The sequence below is a fragment of the Brienomyrus brachyistius genome, chromosome 20 (genome assembly GCF_023856365.1).
Source record: "Brienomyrus brachyistius isolate T26 chromosome 20, BBRACH_0.4, whole genome shotgun sequence".
NCBI classification, from domain to species: Eukaryota; Metazoa; Chordata; class Actinopteri; order Osteoglossiformes; family Mormyridae; genus Brienomyrus; species Brienomyrus brachyistius.
Window position 1 is genome coordinate 6096978 of NC_064552.1, and position 12947 is coordinate 6109924.

Consider the following 12947-nt stretch of genomic DNA (forward strand, 5'->3'; position numbering starts at 1 on the left):
CTGCGACCTTAGATAATCTGTCCCTGCCATGAAGTGTGGATGACCTTCTATTCCAATGAAGTCATTGTGCATGTTTAGCTTGAGACCTTCCCCCAAAGACAACGCGAATGTCCCATTAGTTTTAATTACTGAAACACAAAAATAGCGTGTTAAAACCAGTATTGTCTTTAGTAGAAAAACACAGCAATGACATTTTGTACATCTCATACAGGGAATGTATTACTTATAAAGCACTTACATTCTGCAGTACAGCTAAAGGAATTACGCTGCAAAATCCTAAAGAACTGTTCCACCGTTTTCCTCTCACGCTTTTTATTTATTCTAAGCTAAGAAAAGATCAGCATTGACAATGGGTGACAATAAAACCAAATAAACACGTTTATCATGATACATATATAGGAAGCTTATATACAGTTTAAAAAACAGAATATCGACTTCAAGGTGCAATAATTGTGTGTAAATGTCCAATTGCAATTATAAAGCACAGCACAGACTACACATCATATCGAGATATATTGTTGCTCATGTTAAATATAATAATATCTAGAGAATGAATTTGTCACTGTCGCTAATAAAACGCCTCCAAGCGAATTTTGACGGAATCATCTGGATGTCTGGACGCGATTCCGTATCGGAGCAGCATCTCAATGTACGGTGGCCAGAAGCTCTCGTCCATCACCACGTAAGGTTCATGAGGCGTTTCCACCGTCTTGTTCATGAGGAGCTGTCAGGGTCGCAGGAAGCAGAAACCCAGTGAGCACACGGACTGTGACGACAAAACAGACAACTCCAAATTGGATAATACATGCACCAGCGTGGACATACCTCCAGGATATCGTGGAGAGAAATAAGTTCTGCTCTTGGCTCCGGAAGAAATTTCTGCATCAAAATCGATTTCGTTAACTGCGGGCCCTTTTCGTCACACAGAACGGTAAGGAAACATAGGAGAAGCGACATCGAGATGAGGATCTCACCTTCTTCCTTTTGCTGTCGTTCCCTCCCTCCTGAGGAAGCGGGAAATGTTCCTCCAGTAAGTCACTAAGTGTGCTCAGCAAGTTATCCTGGAAATCTTTCATTTTCTTAAGTTTTTTCTTCATGTCCAGCAAAACACTAGAATTGTCAGTCAATCAAAAGACAACATACTAAACAAACATACTATGTGCCGTCTTAGCAGTTAGCCAAACGCCCTACTCACACAAGGAAAAACACACAGAAAGTTAGCACCCACTCCAGGGGCCCGTAATACCATGCAAGATTCGTGGGTTAGCCAGATAACTTGCTGGATTTAAGGCAACCTGCACTAAATGTGAGTGAACGAAGGAAAGTTCTCTTAAACTGGGGAATCTTAAATCTAGTTAACCAGCAAATCTTGCTTTGTATTACCGGCCCCAGATGTGTGGTTTTGTGTTTACATCAATCCATCGGATGTACACATACCTTGTTTCTGATAGTCGCTCATGTTCTTCTTGCAATGCCTTTACTTGTTCGGTGACTGCCTTCAACACCTCCTCCTTTTCTTCTAACCATTTCCGCTCACTGTAAAACAACACGCTCACTGGACTTCCGTCTAGAGTCTTACAGTTATTTCACTGTCCAGCTTTGCCACGTTTAAATGTAAAAATACAAAGATGAGACCAGACCTTTTTAAAATCTCTCTGAGTTTATCCCTCTTTGCTCGAGAACAAGACAGAACCATCTCAAGTTGTGCATTCAGCTGAGACAACTATAAAGCAAGTGAGCAGAGAGAAAAAAATGTATCAGTGTCGATGTTTTAAAGAAAACCGTTTCAAAAGTTTCCAACACTAAGACATTTAATGTTATGTTCAAGGTCTCCCCTTAATATACTGATGATAAGGTATAAATATCATTTATACTAACATTTATTTGCAAGTAAATTTAACTAACATTTATACAGATTCAGAATGATAAACATGAGAACATTAACAAAATTATCCAACAAGTTTAATCAAGAGATTTATCACTTCTCTTTCTTTTCAATGTAGCAACTGTGGAACTGAGATCAGAAATGGCCAGAAATTAGAATTCAGAAACCTAAAGCTTTAAACGATTGCTATATGTCAAAAACCTCAAATTAGGCAAGAAGTGCATGTACAAAAGAGTCACTGGTCTGACACACTTACCTCCTCTTTTCCCACAGAGAGTAACACTTCAGGATTTACGGACAGCACTGGAGACCGAAAATGACAGGCTGGTTTAAGAGATACTTCTCCCCTTAAATCATTTGCTCAACATAAAAGTAACAAACAGGGTTTCTGGCGTTTAATTGTCACATACATCTTGGCTCACTCTCTTCCCACTGCTTCAGCTCTGCTGTCAAAGTATTTATCCGGTTCTCTGTCTAAGAGGCAACACAGAATTAAGGCCTGTTTTCAGATAGATGCAGCTGTGTTCTGAATCTTAATGTAGTTCTTATTTAGGATTTGCCGGTTGCACAATGAGAAAGTTTTTCTTGTACAATACCACCGCACTTTTTAAAGACATGCAAGTCATAAGACAACAGCTTACAGCATACAACATACCTCACTTAACTGGTTTCCAGAAGAGTCCGCTTCTGTCACAGCGATGTCATTCTGAAGCTGGGGGACGTATGACAAGATGTACAAAGGTGTCAATCTCATCCACCCTAACACACATGACGTCGCATGTAGATTAATACAACCGCAAATCCACACCTGCTGCATCTGGTTAAACTGCTCGTCACATTCATCTAGCAGCTCTTCCCACGCAGCCTCCGAGCACTGCTTGCTGACCGGGGGGTGTGGCGGCAGGATGCCCTGGTACTCTGACATTTGCTTGGAAAGAGCCTTTGCCTGACAGAAGAACCGTTAGAAAATGTATATAGTGCCGGTGTAACGGTGTAATGGAAAGAGTGAGCCAAACAAAAGGCAGAAAACTTACATTTTTAAGCAATTCATCCGGATCCTGCGCAAAAGATTAAAAGATCGTCATTACGTAGCGACTCGAATACAATACGATGCTAACGAGCTAGCTAGCTTTGCAGTTCCTCCGTCAAAAGTGATATTACAGTGAATTCTGTCCATAAATCAAAACCAGGTTAAATAATTAATGACTGGAAACGATTAAAAAAAGACACTCACCATATATAAAGGCGGCAATAGTTTCAAAGGACGACAATGTAAGCTTTAGTTAGCCGGAGCAGCCGCTCGCATCCAAAATACGAAAAAGCCGCCAGTGCTTTGGATCGTGACGTCATAGCGGAAGCGGAAGTGCGTGTCGCCTATAGGGGTGTCACTTTTCATTCGCGGTAGTGTGGAAGCGTTCAGAGTCTGTGTGATCAGCGCCGGCTGCTAATATTGCAATGTCCTTAGATTATTTAATAAGTCAGAGACGAATAAATTACAGTTATCTGAAGATGGACGATGCCGTCTTTAAGTGGACTTGTTCTGTATTCCTTGCAATACTTTTTCCGCAGCGTTATTAATACTAGAGTAACAGTAGTTTTAAAGCCGCCAGTATCAAGCAGCGTTCTATTTTATAGGCTCAGCGTCCACCTCAGAATGAACCTCTGCTTAGCACAATTAACCAATTTTATTTTTATTTTATGATCCACTTATGATCCCATGTCTTACCGAGCGTAATAATGCATTGGTAAGGATAAAAAATATTTTTAATCATATGAAAATAATTGTGCATTTATTATTTTCAAGAATTATGTAGTTTCTCGGCGACTTGTAAAATACCTAAGCACAGATAAAAATGTGGTATGCAGGCAAAGCTCAATGTAGTTTACTAATATCGCCGTGTACACATTGCTGTGAATTCCTAAATAATAATAATAATAATGATATCCATCCATCCATTTCCCAAACCGCTTATCCTACTGGGTCGCGGTGGGTTCGGAGCCTATCCCGGAAGCAATGGGCACGAGGCAGGGAACAACCCAGGACGAGGGGCCAGCCCATGGCAGGGCACACTCACACACCATTCACACACACATGCACTCCTACGGGCAATTTAGCAAGGCCAATCAGCCTCGGCATGTGTTTGGACTGTGGGGGGAAACCAGAGTACCCGGAGGAAACCCCAGAACGACATGGGGCGAGCACGCACACACAGACACACACACACACACATATATATATCCACACACACACACGGAATTCTGACATGTATAAAATGATGTAGGTATGTCTCGGGTGCGCTTGTGGAATGAAGGAATGTGGTGAGAATGGTTTCTCCATTTTGTGGTTTTATTTAATATGTAAACCACAGCATACATGTGAAATTGTAAAGGGCTATAAAATGTCTATATAATAACACCCTTTCACATATATAACTAGATGCACACTATGTGTCATGGAATATATTGAGATGGCAGCGAAATACTAAAACAATGGAAACAAAGAACAATTATTTCTAATAAAATAATTTCTTAGCATGAACAATTTCAAACATTAGACTTGTTCAATATGTTAAAATATATTGCTTCTCAGGATATATGGCTTCCGGAGTGTAACACTAGAGAATAATCATTTTAAGTACATTCAGAAGCAAAAGAACAGCACAAATGATTACCCACTGGCTTTAATCTTACCGTAGAGAAGGCATCTTCTAAAACATACACAGAGAATGGTTTGTTGAAGTTGAAGTCCTTCACTGGTCTTTTCATTGCATTTTAGGAAAAGTGAGAACTAAATAGTGGATGTTGAGAATGCACCTACACCCTCTGATTTGTTATTTTATTTTTTTGAATGGCGAACGTCTGATCTCCATTTGTTTTTGTTTTAGGAGTGGACAGGGTTTGAAAAGTCCCTGGTTGATGCACCAGAAACCATTTACAAATGGATGATGAAATGAAACCTTGCATTCCTGCACTAATGGAGACGGAGACCCTGGGCTGTCTCACGCACACTGCCGCACGTCTGCATCTGCTCAGTGTTTGGAAAGCAGCTCCATTCCCACAAGGCCCGAAATGCAAGGAAGAAAAACACAGGCCACCTTCTAAAAGGGACAGACTTGCAGCCTCTGAAAGATGTGCTATGAACCACACTCATTCCATACAGTAGCCTAAAGACATTTGGCAATGCATTTGTAATTATAAAGCGTTAATGTTTTTAAGTGCTGTGCAATTATTCCAAGATTCATTTTCATTTTGTATGCACTTATATGATAAGTACAACATTTCATGTATTTTAACAAAAAACAGATATAAACAGATGCATGTTACATTGTAAAACAAAACATCCATCCATCCATTTTCCAAACCACTTATCCTACTGGGTCGCAGGGGGTCCGGAGCCTATCCCGGAAGCAAACAAAACATTAATAAATCAATTCTATCTCAAATTCTGGAGAATTCCTTGGAACATATTCTCACAAAGAGCTGGTATCACATTTTTCTTTCTTTCGTGAAAGCAGTGTGTGAAGTTAATGATATGGAAATTTTATATAGAAATAAAACTAATTCAGAAAAACTTTAAATGTCTCATTCCGAATATCACTAACTTCTTTTTAATCAAATCGATCACTTTATCTTCTCGATGAATACAGAATGTGCTGAGAACGGTTGTTCTTTTTTTCTATAGCTGTGACTTTCTCTTCAGTATTTTTTTTTTTAATTTTACATTTACTTACTTTCACCGTTATATACCATTGCTAGATCGGGCCTGTTTTTTTTATACATTTTTGTAAACATAATACAGCTGTTGTGTAGCTGTTTATTTTAAGGGTGACGCAGTTTCCACGTGTCGACTCCTCTAATCACAAGAGGACATGCCGCTTATTTTACTGGGTCTCTCTGTCCACGGCTGAAGGTGCTGAAGAGCAAACAAGGAGCTGTTCTGCAGGCAAATTGGGTCGGGGTGTTCTGGCGGTTCCAGTGATTTCCGGAAGGCTTCCTGTTGGAGCTGCAGGAGGATTCGGTTGGCCTGCTGCCGCTCCGCTTCTCTCTCCTCTGCCGTTTGCCGTCTAACAGCGAATGACATCAAACACAGAGAGTGTCACGTCGGCAAGTCGTGATGCCACTGAGTGAGATCGCATTAGGATAACAGCAACTTCTCATTGCAAACAACTGTAAATAATAAGCAAGCCTTTAGGAGTATTATTTATTCACATTCTACAATCAGAATTACAGACAGCATATATACCTTTAAACTTTATACCGTATTAATACAATTCAGTACCATTTCAAACACAAAATTATCCACCAATAAAACAAAGACATCAGTCACTTCTAAATAATTTCAATTCTAACATTCAGTACGAAATAACTGATAAAGAACCAATTCTCTTGCTGGTAAAAGAAAATTATTATAGACTGGGATAATGATGTGTATTTTGTCAGTTTTTGCAGAAAATATTATTATATATATTATATATATTATAGGTATTTGGGTTTCACCACGAGAAGGGTAATCTAAAAAGCAAAGTTATCTAATGTCTGATGTGTCACTAAATCGACTTCTTTCAAACATCATAATCTTCGCTGATCACCATAACTGCGCCCCCCTGTGGCCAATCTGCATCTCGTTCACCATTCCATAAACGTTTTTATTCTAAAAAAAAAAATCACATCGCAATATCGAACTTGTTAGCATGATAATATGCAGGATCTTATGTGTGCAGCAAGAAAGACAAGATAGAGGCTATGTACTGAATGTATATGTATTTATAAAATTATCGATGTGTGAATATGCTGTATATAACCGCTAATGGAACAAAACCACTTTTTAAAAGGCCCAATTACAGTAGGGTTACTGGGTCTTTATGTAATTTTATCACAGAGGCAGTCCTCTGTTACTGATATACACAGTTACTTAGGTGCATCCATCCATTTTCCAAACCGCTTATCCTACTGGGACACGGGGGGTCCGGAACCTATCCCGGAAGCAATGGGCACGAGGCAGGGAACAACCCTGGATGGGGGGCCAGCCCATCGCAGGGTATACTTAGATGCAGTGCCTCAAAATATTAAAATGTAGTGTAAATGAAAAAAAAACACGTTTATATGAAATATAAAACCATACATATAAAAGCATACATTATTCCGCTTGGGCTGGAAACCCAGCATATTTAATGTAAAATACTATATTTACTCGTCGCTTCCATCCATCTTCCAGTGCCTGTCATGCGTCACAGGGACAATTAATGCAGCTGTCTGTATTTATGCCTATTTTTATTTATGTATTTTTTAATTTATATATTTATCCATTCATGCATATTTTTTATGTATATATTCATGACTTACATGCATATTTCTTTTTACTGTTATCGCACATGCATAAAAATGTTAAAAGTTACATTCAGGAATAAAGTTTTTCTGAGGTTAGGGTCAGTGTATAGTTTTGCTGATCCATTAATTTATAAGGACAAGACCAAATATGGCCATAAAATTACCCGACTACGTTACACTTAATTTTTTTTTTTTTAATTGTCCGCTCAAACTTTTCGTGGATTTTTGAGAATTTATGGCTGCTTACCATATTTTCTATGGAACTTTGCACCAGTGTTGTGAGGTTATGATGTGGCAGACTACTGACTTATTGTGTTTTTGAATACATACCATATAAACCTGCATATATAGGACACAATATATTCCATGTATGTACCCTGTTTATGCCATGTACTATACCTGTTGCCTTATATACGTAAATATATTTATATTGGATATGTCTCCATATACCACATTTTTGTGCTTAGAGTTTATATGTGTATTTGTATGACATTTCTTTATAATTTATATTTTGCAATTTTTCATTGCACAGTATAACCTGTGCATTTCTCTGTATATCTTGTATACATGTGACTAATAATACTCTTGATTGGTAGCGGAGTTAAAAGATCTAGAAAATGTCCCATTAAACTTGTTTATGTCAAAGCATAAAAGGGGCAGTTAGTTCCTTGAAAATTAAATTGAATATTGAGTTAATTAAATGTATAAGAAAGGAACAGAGTAAACTCGGAAGCTGTTGCTATGAATGGGGTTTTTTCCCCATTCTCACTCATTTTCAGTGAGACTGGTACTATTATGAAGCAATTAAATGAAGAAAAAAAGCCGGACTTATTTATCCCAGAAGGCGAACTCAGTCACACCTTCTATAATCAATGGATTAACTCAAAATAAAAGAAAATCTCAAGTGCTTTTGTCAATAGATTATCCATCCACTCATTTTTTACAAAGTAAATGTGTGTCCTAATTATTTATGTCAGAAGTAGTGTTATCAGTAAAATATTGTGTTTTCTATGCAGTTGCCTGCATGGAGCTGCTATATATTTAAATATTTATGATGGGATGTTCGCTGTATTTATTTTCGGGTTGACAGTCAACGACTTATCAATAATTAATGAAAACTACCTTAATGAAGTATAGTACATGTGCATGTTCACCCAGGTGCCTATATCGCCTTCAGGTTGCCCGGTCCTACGTTCAATAGTCGTCATACGTTTGCCAGGTTTCACTGTTTAAGCTTTGAATACTCTGTGATTTAAATCACTGCGATCGGTGATAAATTGCGAAACAGCCTAAAAACTCTCTTTCATGAGTCACCGTATATTTGAAGGTAACTTTACCTCTTTAGGAATTTCCCATAAACAGAATAAGATTTATAGCATTATTATTGGAAATGTTTTCGGAATTCTGTAAGCCCTGTCACTGTGATTAATGAGGCACAAAACAGTTATTTTATGAACAACCGAACTGAATGTCCAGTCTTACCTCCACTTAGTTCTTCTGTTTTGGAACCATGTTTTGACTTGCCCATCAGTCATTTTAAGTGTTTTTGCCAAACCTGCTCTCTCTGCAGACGCCAGGTACTTTTGCCGGTGAAACCTTTTCTCCAGTTCACATATCTGATGTCTGGTGAAGGAAGTTCTAGGTTTTTTCTTCTTCGACGGGCTCCGGTTCTGGTACGGGTGACCTGCACGGCGTGTGGAGGGTGAGAGCGCCGCTGGATTGGGATACAGACGCAAACGCAGGCGGCGGTATCAGCGGCCCAGCAACACAGAGCTTCGCGGTTGGGACTCAGTGTTATACGCTACTCGCCAGTGCATCAGCTTTCAGCCATATCTGGCAAGGCATATTGCAGCACAAGTATTGCGTGGTTAATAAAACGTTCTGAAAACGCACTTTAGCGCCTTAATCGGCCTTATTTTCACTCTACCCAATTATCATCTCTTCCAATACAAAGTGTAAGTGCGTACTGCTGAACGTGACCTTGCCTACACGTTAAAAATAAAATTTCTATACAAGTGACCGAAGAAATTAACATAAGAAATGGATTTAATAAAGGTCCAGTTCAAGTCAATAAAATCCATAAGAATTTACCAGAGGTTTGGGTATAATCAAAATATTTTAAAAGCTGTTGAGCGTGTTATCCAGCTACTGAATGTATGTGTGTGTGTGTGTGTGTGTGTGTGTGTATATTTGTGTGCATGCGTGCGCACATGCATACATATATAATACATATATACATATATAATGTATGTACTGTGTTATATAATAGGCCTATTTATATACGTTTTCCTTAGTGTTTCGTATTCTAAAATGTTGCATTTCACAATCTTGACTTGAAAGAAATAAAAATAAAATTTTATATTCTGGGAAGGATTTTAATATTACGCCAACAGCAGCAATACGGCAAAGACCTTTGAGGTTTAGGAACGTCCTGTTTACCCAAAAATTGTTGGAATTTTGTTAAGTTAAAATGTCAGAGAAAGGGTATGAATTCTTCTTATTATCGTATAGCTTTCATGATGAAATATAATTGTATAGCTTATATAATGCTTATATATAGGTTACTGGGTATTTATACTTTGTTTTCTTAGGCCTATATTTGGTACTTGTCTGTGAACTTCAGAAAGCCAGAGTTTCGGCGTGTTCGATTGGAAGAAAAACTCTTTCAGGTATACAGAGGAGTCCGCTAAACGTAGGGCCCGCCTCAGGCACTCCATTCATATAGTACAGTTACCTTTATAAATTATAGGTTATCCATAGTTATCCAGGGAGTATCCAATTACCATGAGTATTACTGCACTCTTTCAAAATCGCACCATTTAGTCCTTCCTATAGAAATTCGCGATGAAAAACATGGTGTTGACAGTCTGTCGCAAAACTGAGGAATTTACATATCACTTCAAAATAGAAACCTTTCCCCACAATACGTAATACAAATAATTTAAAAACATATTGGCGTGATTTATGATTACTTACATGTAAGTCTTTCTTTTGTGTGTCTTCTATTGCTTGACATCCACGGAAAACTTAATCTCGCCAGATTATTAACGGTATTTACGTTTTCGGGACTTGACAGCGTCGTGGCACCGGGAGGCGCCGATGAATAAACACCGGGAACACTGATGACTCCAGCTTGGGTCGCGTTATGCCCGTGTATGTTCATATCCATATTCACATTGTAAGAGCCAACTAAAGATGTGCTTCCGCAAGAGCTGCTGCTGTATCCCGTAGTATTACTGATGCCGTAGTTACCTGTCATCGTGCTGTAAGCAGTACTCACCATGCATCCCAAGCCATAGTCGGGATCCTGAAGTCTGGAGTTGGAAACAGTAAAACTCCCCTGTTCATGGTTCAGAATGTGATCAATGCCAAAATTTATAGCGTCCGTATGAGGCTGGAAGACATTACCTCCAGTATGATCCATAGTTTCTGGAAGACTCCGTGTGCGCTAAAGTTTTTGCGTTTCTCGTATTATTAAGAGATAATGGCGTTTGAAGGACGCTTCGGTATTTGTAAGATACGTGCGCGTCTGGGTCTGTGATGCCTCAACTGAATCTTACTTTTGCTCTTCGTCCTTTTGTTTTGTAGCGCAACGGAAGCATCAATCAAAGTATAAAATGGGCTGGGCGACATTAAGGCTCTGGTGTTTTGCTTTAAAACTCAATTGGCTAAAATGTTAAAGATCGTTTTATGAAACAAGTAACTACGTCGTACAACTGCATTCAAACAATGAAACAGTCGTCAGAGTCAAATATAACCAAATTAAAATTGCATAAATAATGCCATAAAAGATTGACCGTTATTGATTTTACATATATTTCTGGAAAGTTATAGCCTAATATAGATATAGCCTAAAATTGGGAATAAAACGTTTAAAGTCTAACGTGACTTCGTTACTTGAGTAGAAAATGACTACTTTCATCGATCAGGCGACAGATTACATTTATACAACGCAAACTTCAGAACACTTGTGGAATGATCGCATTTTAACCACTTAATCTCAAGCCACGATTTGCAGAGATCTATCTATCTATCTATCTATCTATCTATCTATCTATCTATCTATCTATCTATCTATCTATCTATCTATCTATCTATCTATCTATCTATCTATCTATCTATCTATCATTTGTGGAACATTTTTGAAATTGTATCTACTTCTACTTTTATATATTAGGTTTGTATATGTGTATGAATTAGAGGAGTGTAATTTAAATTTCATTGCCTGCTTTCAATGTAAACTGTACAACGTTCCTGCTTCTCCTACTGGCCAAATGTTTGGTGAAGGGATCTTAGCTTCCCAGCAGAGACAGCAGCACTTTAAGTCAGGACTGCGGAGAGGGACAGTGGGAACGCCAGAGAGAAGGGAGCTGTGGAGAATGCGCTATAACGCTGGGTGTTAATGCAGGTAGAGCAGTTCCTTTAGAGTAGGGGTCCCCAAAATTTCAATGATCATTTACGTCGTACAAAGTTTTCACAGACTGGTGAAACAGCTGGGGGGGGGGGGGGGGGGGGGGGGGCAGGGGTCGATGCCGCTGTTTTGGGTTCTGCGGATCTTCAATTTATAAAGGTCGCATACGTCCTATAGGCACATCTTGATACCTCAGGGGCCTGAAAAACAAAGCCGGATTTCTTTCTTAGCCGGATAACCTGTCAGATTTAAGAGAGTCTGGGTTAAATGTAAGGCTCTCAGTGTTCGTTCGATTCACCTCAAGAATATTTGCTGCACTTTCAAAAATAAGGTAAAAATTTGTACCTTTTTTGTCACTGCGGTTGTACCCTCAAGGGTCTGCAAATTGTACTCTTATAGGTGTACGTAATTGCATCTTGGATTCTGTACATTGATAGTACATTAATGCTGTTTGTACCTTTCGGTTGGTCCATTTATATACCTTAAAATGTACAATTACAAGGGTACAGCCCCAGTGACAAGCAAAGGTACAAATCATTAGCCTTTTTTCTGAGAGTGTATTTACTATGTGATTGTGAACGTGTCCTGCGATGGGTCAGTGCCCCATCCTGGGTTATTCCCTGCGGTGCACCAGTACCTTCCGGGATAGACCACAGACTCCCATGACCCTGAATAGTGCAAGCAGGCATAGAAAATGAATGTACAGCAATCAAGTTCAGATATATTTGACTTTGGTGCTTTTAAATTTATTTGATTTTTTTTTTTTTTGCCCAGTGGCTTCCTGTAGCTCATGGGAAATGCCCCCGGTTGCCCCCCCCCTTCAGTAAGCATGTGGTGTCGCTCATCTCTTGACAGAGAGCTTTGCCCTTTGACCCCCACCGAGTTCGCGAGCCGCCCCGCCATTGGATCTTCCGCTCCGCTTGCCTCCCGTTCCCCGGAATCCTGTCGTCATTAGACGGGAGGAACGGGAACAGCTTCCCTTTCCCATCCTGGCAGCACAAGCCCAGCTGGGAGATGTTCCAGTCATTGAGACAGATTGGCACGTCCTGTCGACTTCTGCTTATTTCTGTAAATCTCCGCGAAATCATCACACGGAACAAAGCCTCCTCCCGTTTTTGAGTTAATGTACAGTAATAGCTGAGGCAATTACTCACTGAATCATTTGGAAAGCTGCTGTTTGGTGAGGTAGCTTCCATAATAATTCTTCTTAAAAGGCAAATGGTTTTGAAGGGTTTCACAACCCATCCCTTTGATGCAGGGAAGAGTCATGCTTGACTGGCTGTCCAGTAATATTCCAACCAGTCCATCTATTGCCATTAGTGG

The 12947-nt window shown here is 39.3% G+C and overlaps 2 protein-coding genes across 6 annotated transcripts; both read right to left on the reverse strand.

Moving 5' to 3' along the window:
• Nucleotides 1-142: 142 nt before the first annotated feature.
• Nucleotides 143-3256, reverse strand: cenpk (centromere protein K). Its single transcript, XM_048988195.1, has 11 exons — nucleotides 3120-3256; nucleotides 2920-2943; nucleotides 2694-2831; nucleotides 2541-2597; nucleotides 2296-2359; nucleotides 2142-2188; nucleotides 1641-1723; nucleotides 1438-1536; nucleotides 975-1110; nucleotides 826-879; nucleotides 143-724 (listed from the first exon to the last, which is right to left on the reverse strand). Exons 1-11 carry the CDS (start codon nucleotides 3120-3122, stop codon nucleotides 569-571), a joined length of 861 nt encoding a protein of 286 aa, XP_048844152.1. The 5' UTR covers nucleotides 3123-3256; the 3' UTR covers nucleotides 143-568.
• Nucleotides 3257-4214: 958 nt separating this feature from the next.
• On the reverse strand, nucleotides 4215-11113 carry LOC125716038 (T-cell leukemia homeobox protein 1-like). Of its 5 annotated transcripts, XM_048988270.1 has the most exons (4): nucleotides 10622-11113; nucleotides 10190-10527; nucleotides 8696-8927; nucleotides 4215-5949 (listed from the first exon to the last, which is right to left on the reverse strand). In XM_048988270.1, exons 2-4 carry the CDS (start codon nucleotides 10494-10496, stop codon nucleotides 5739-5741), a joined length of 750 nt encoding a protein of 249 aa, XP_048844227.1. In that variant the 5' UTR covers nucleotides 10497-10527; nucleotides 10622-11113; the 3' UTR covers nucleotides 4215-5738. The 5 variants fall into 5 exon arrangements, with proteins under 5 accessions (XP_048844227.1, XP_048844224.1, XP_048844225.1 ...); XM_048988267.1 differs by having other exon boundaries at nucleotides 10190-11110; XM_048988268.1 differs by having other exon boundaries at nucleotides 8696-8897; nucleotides 10190-11106.
• Between the last annotated feature and the right edge of the window lie 1834 nt (nucleotides 11114-12947).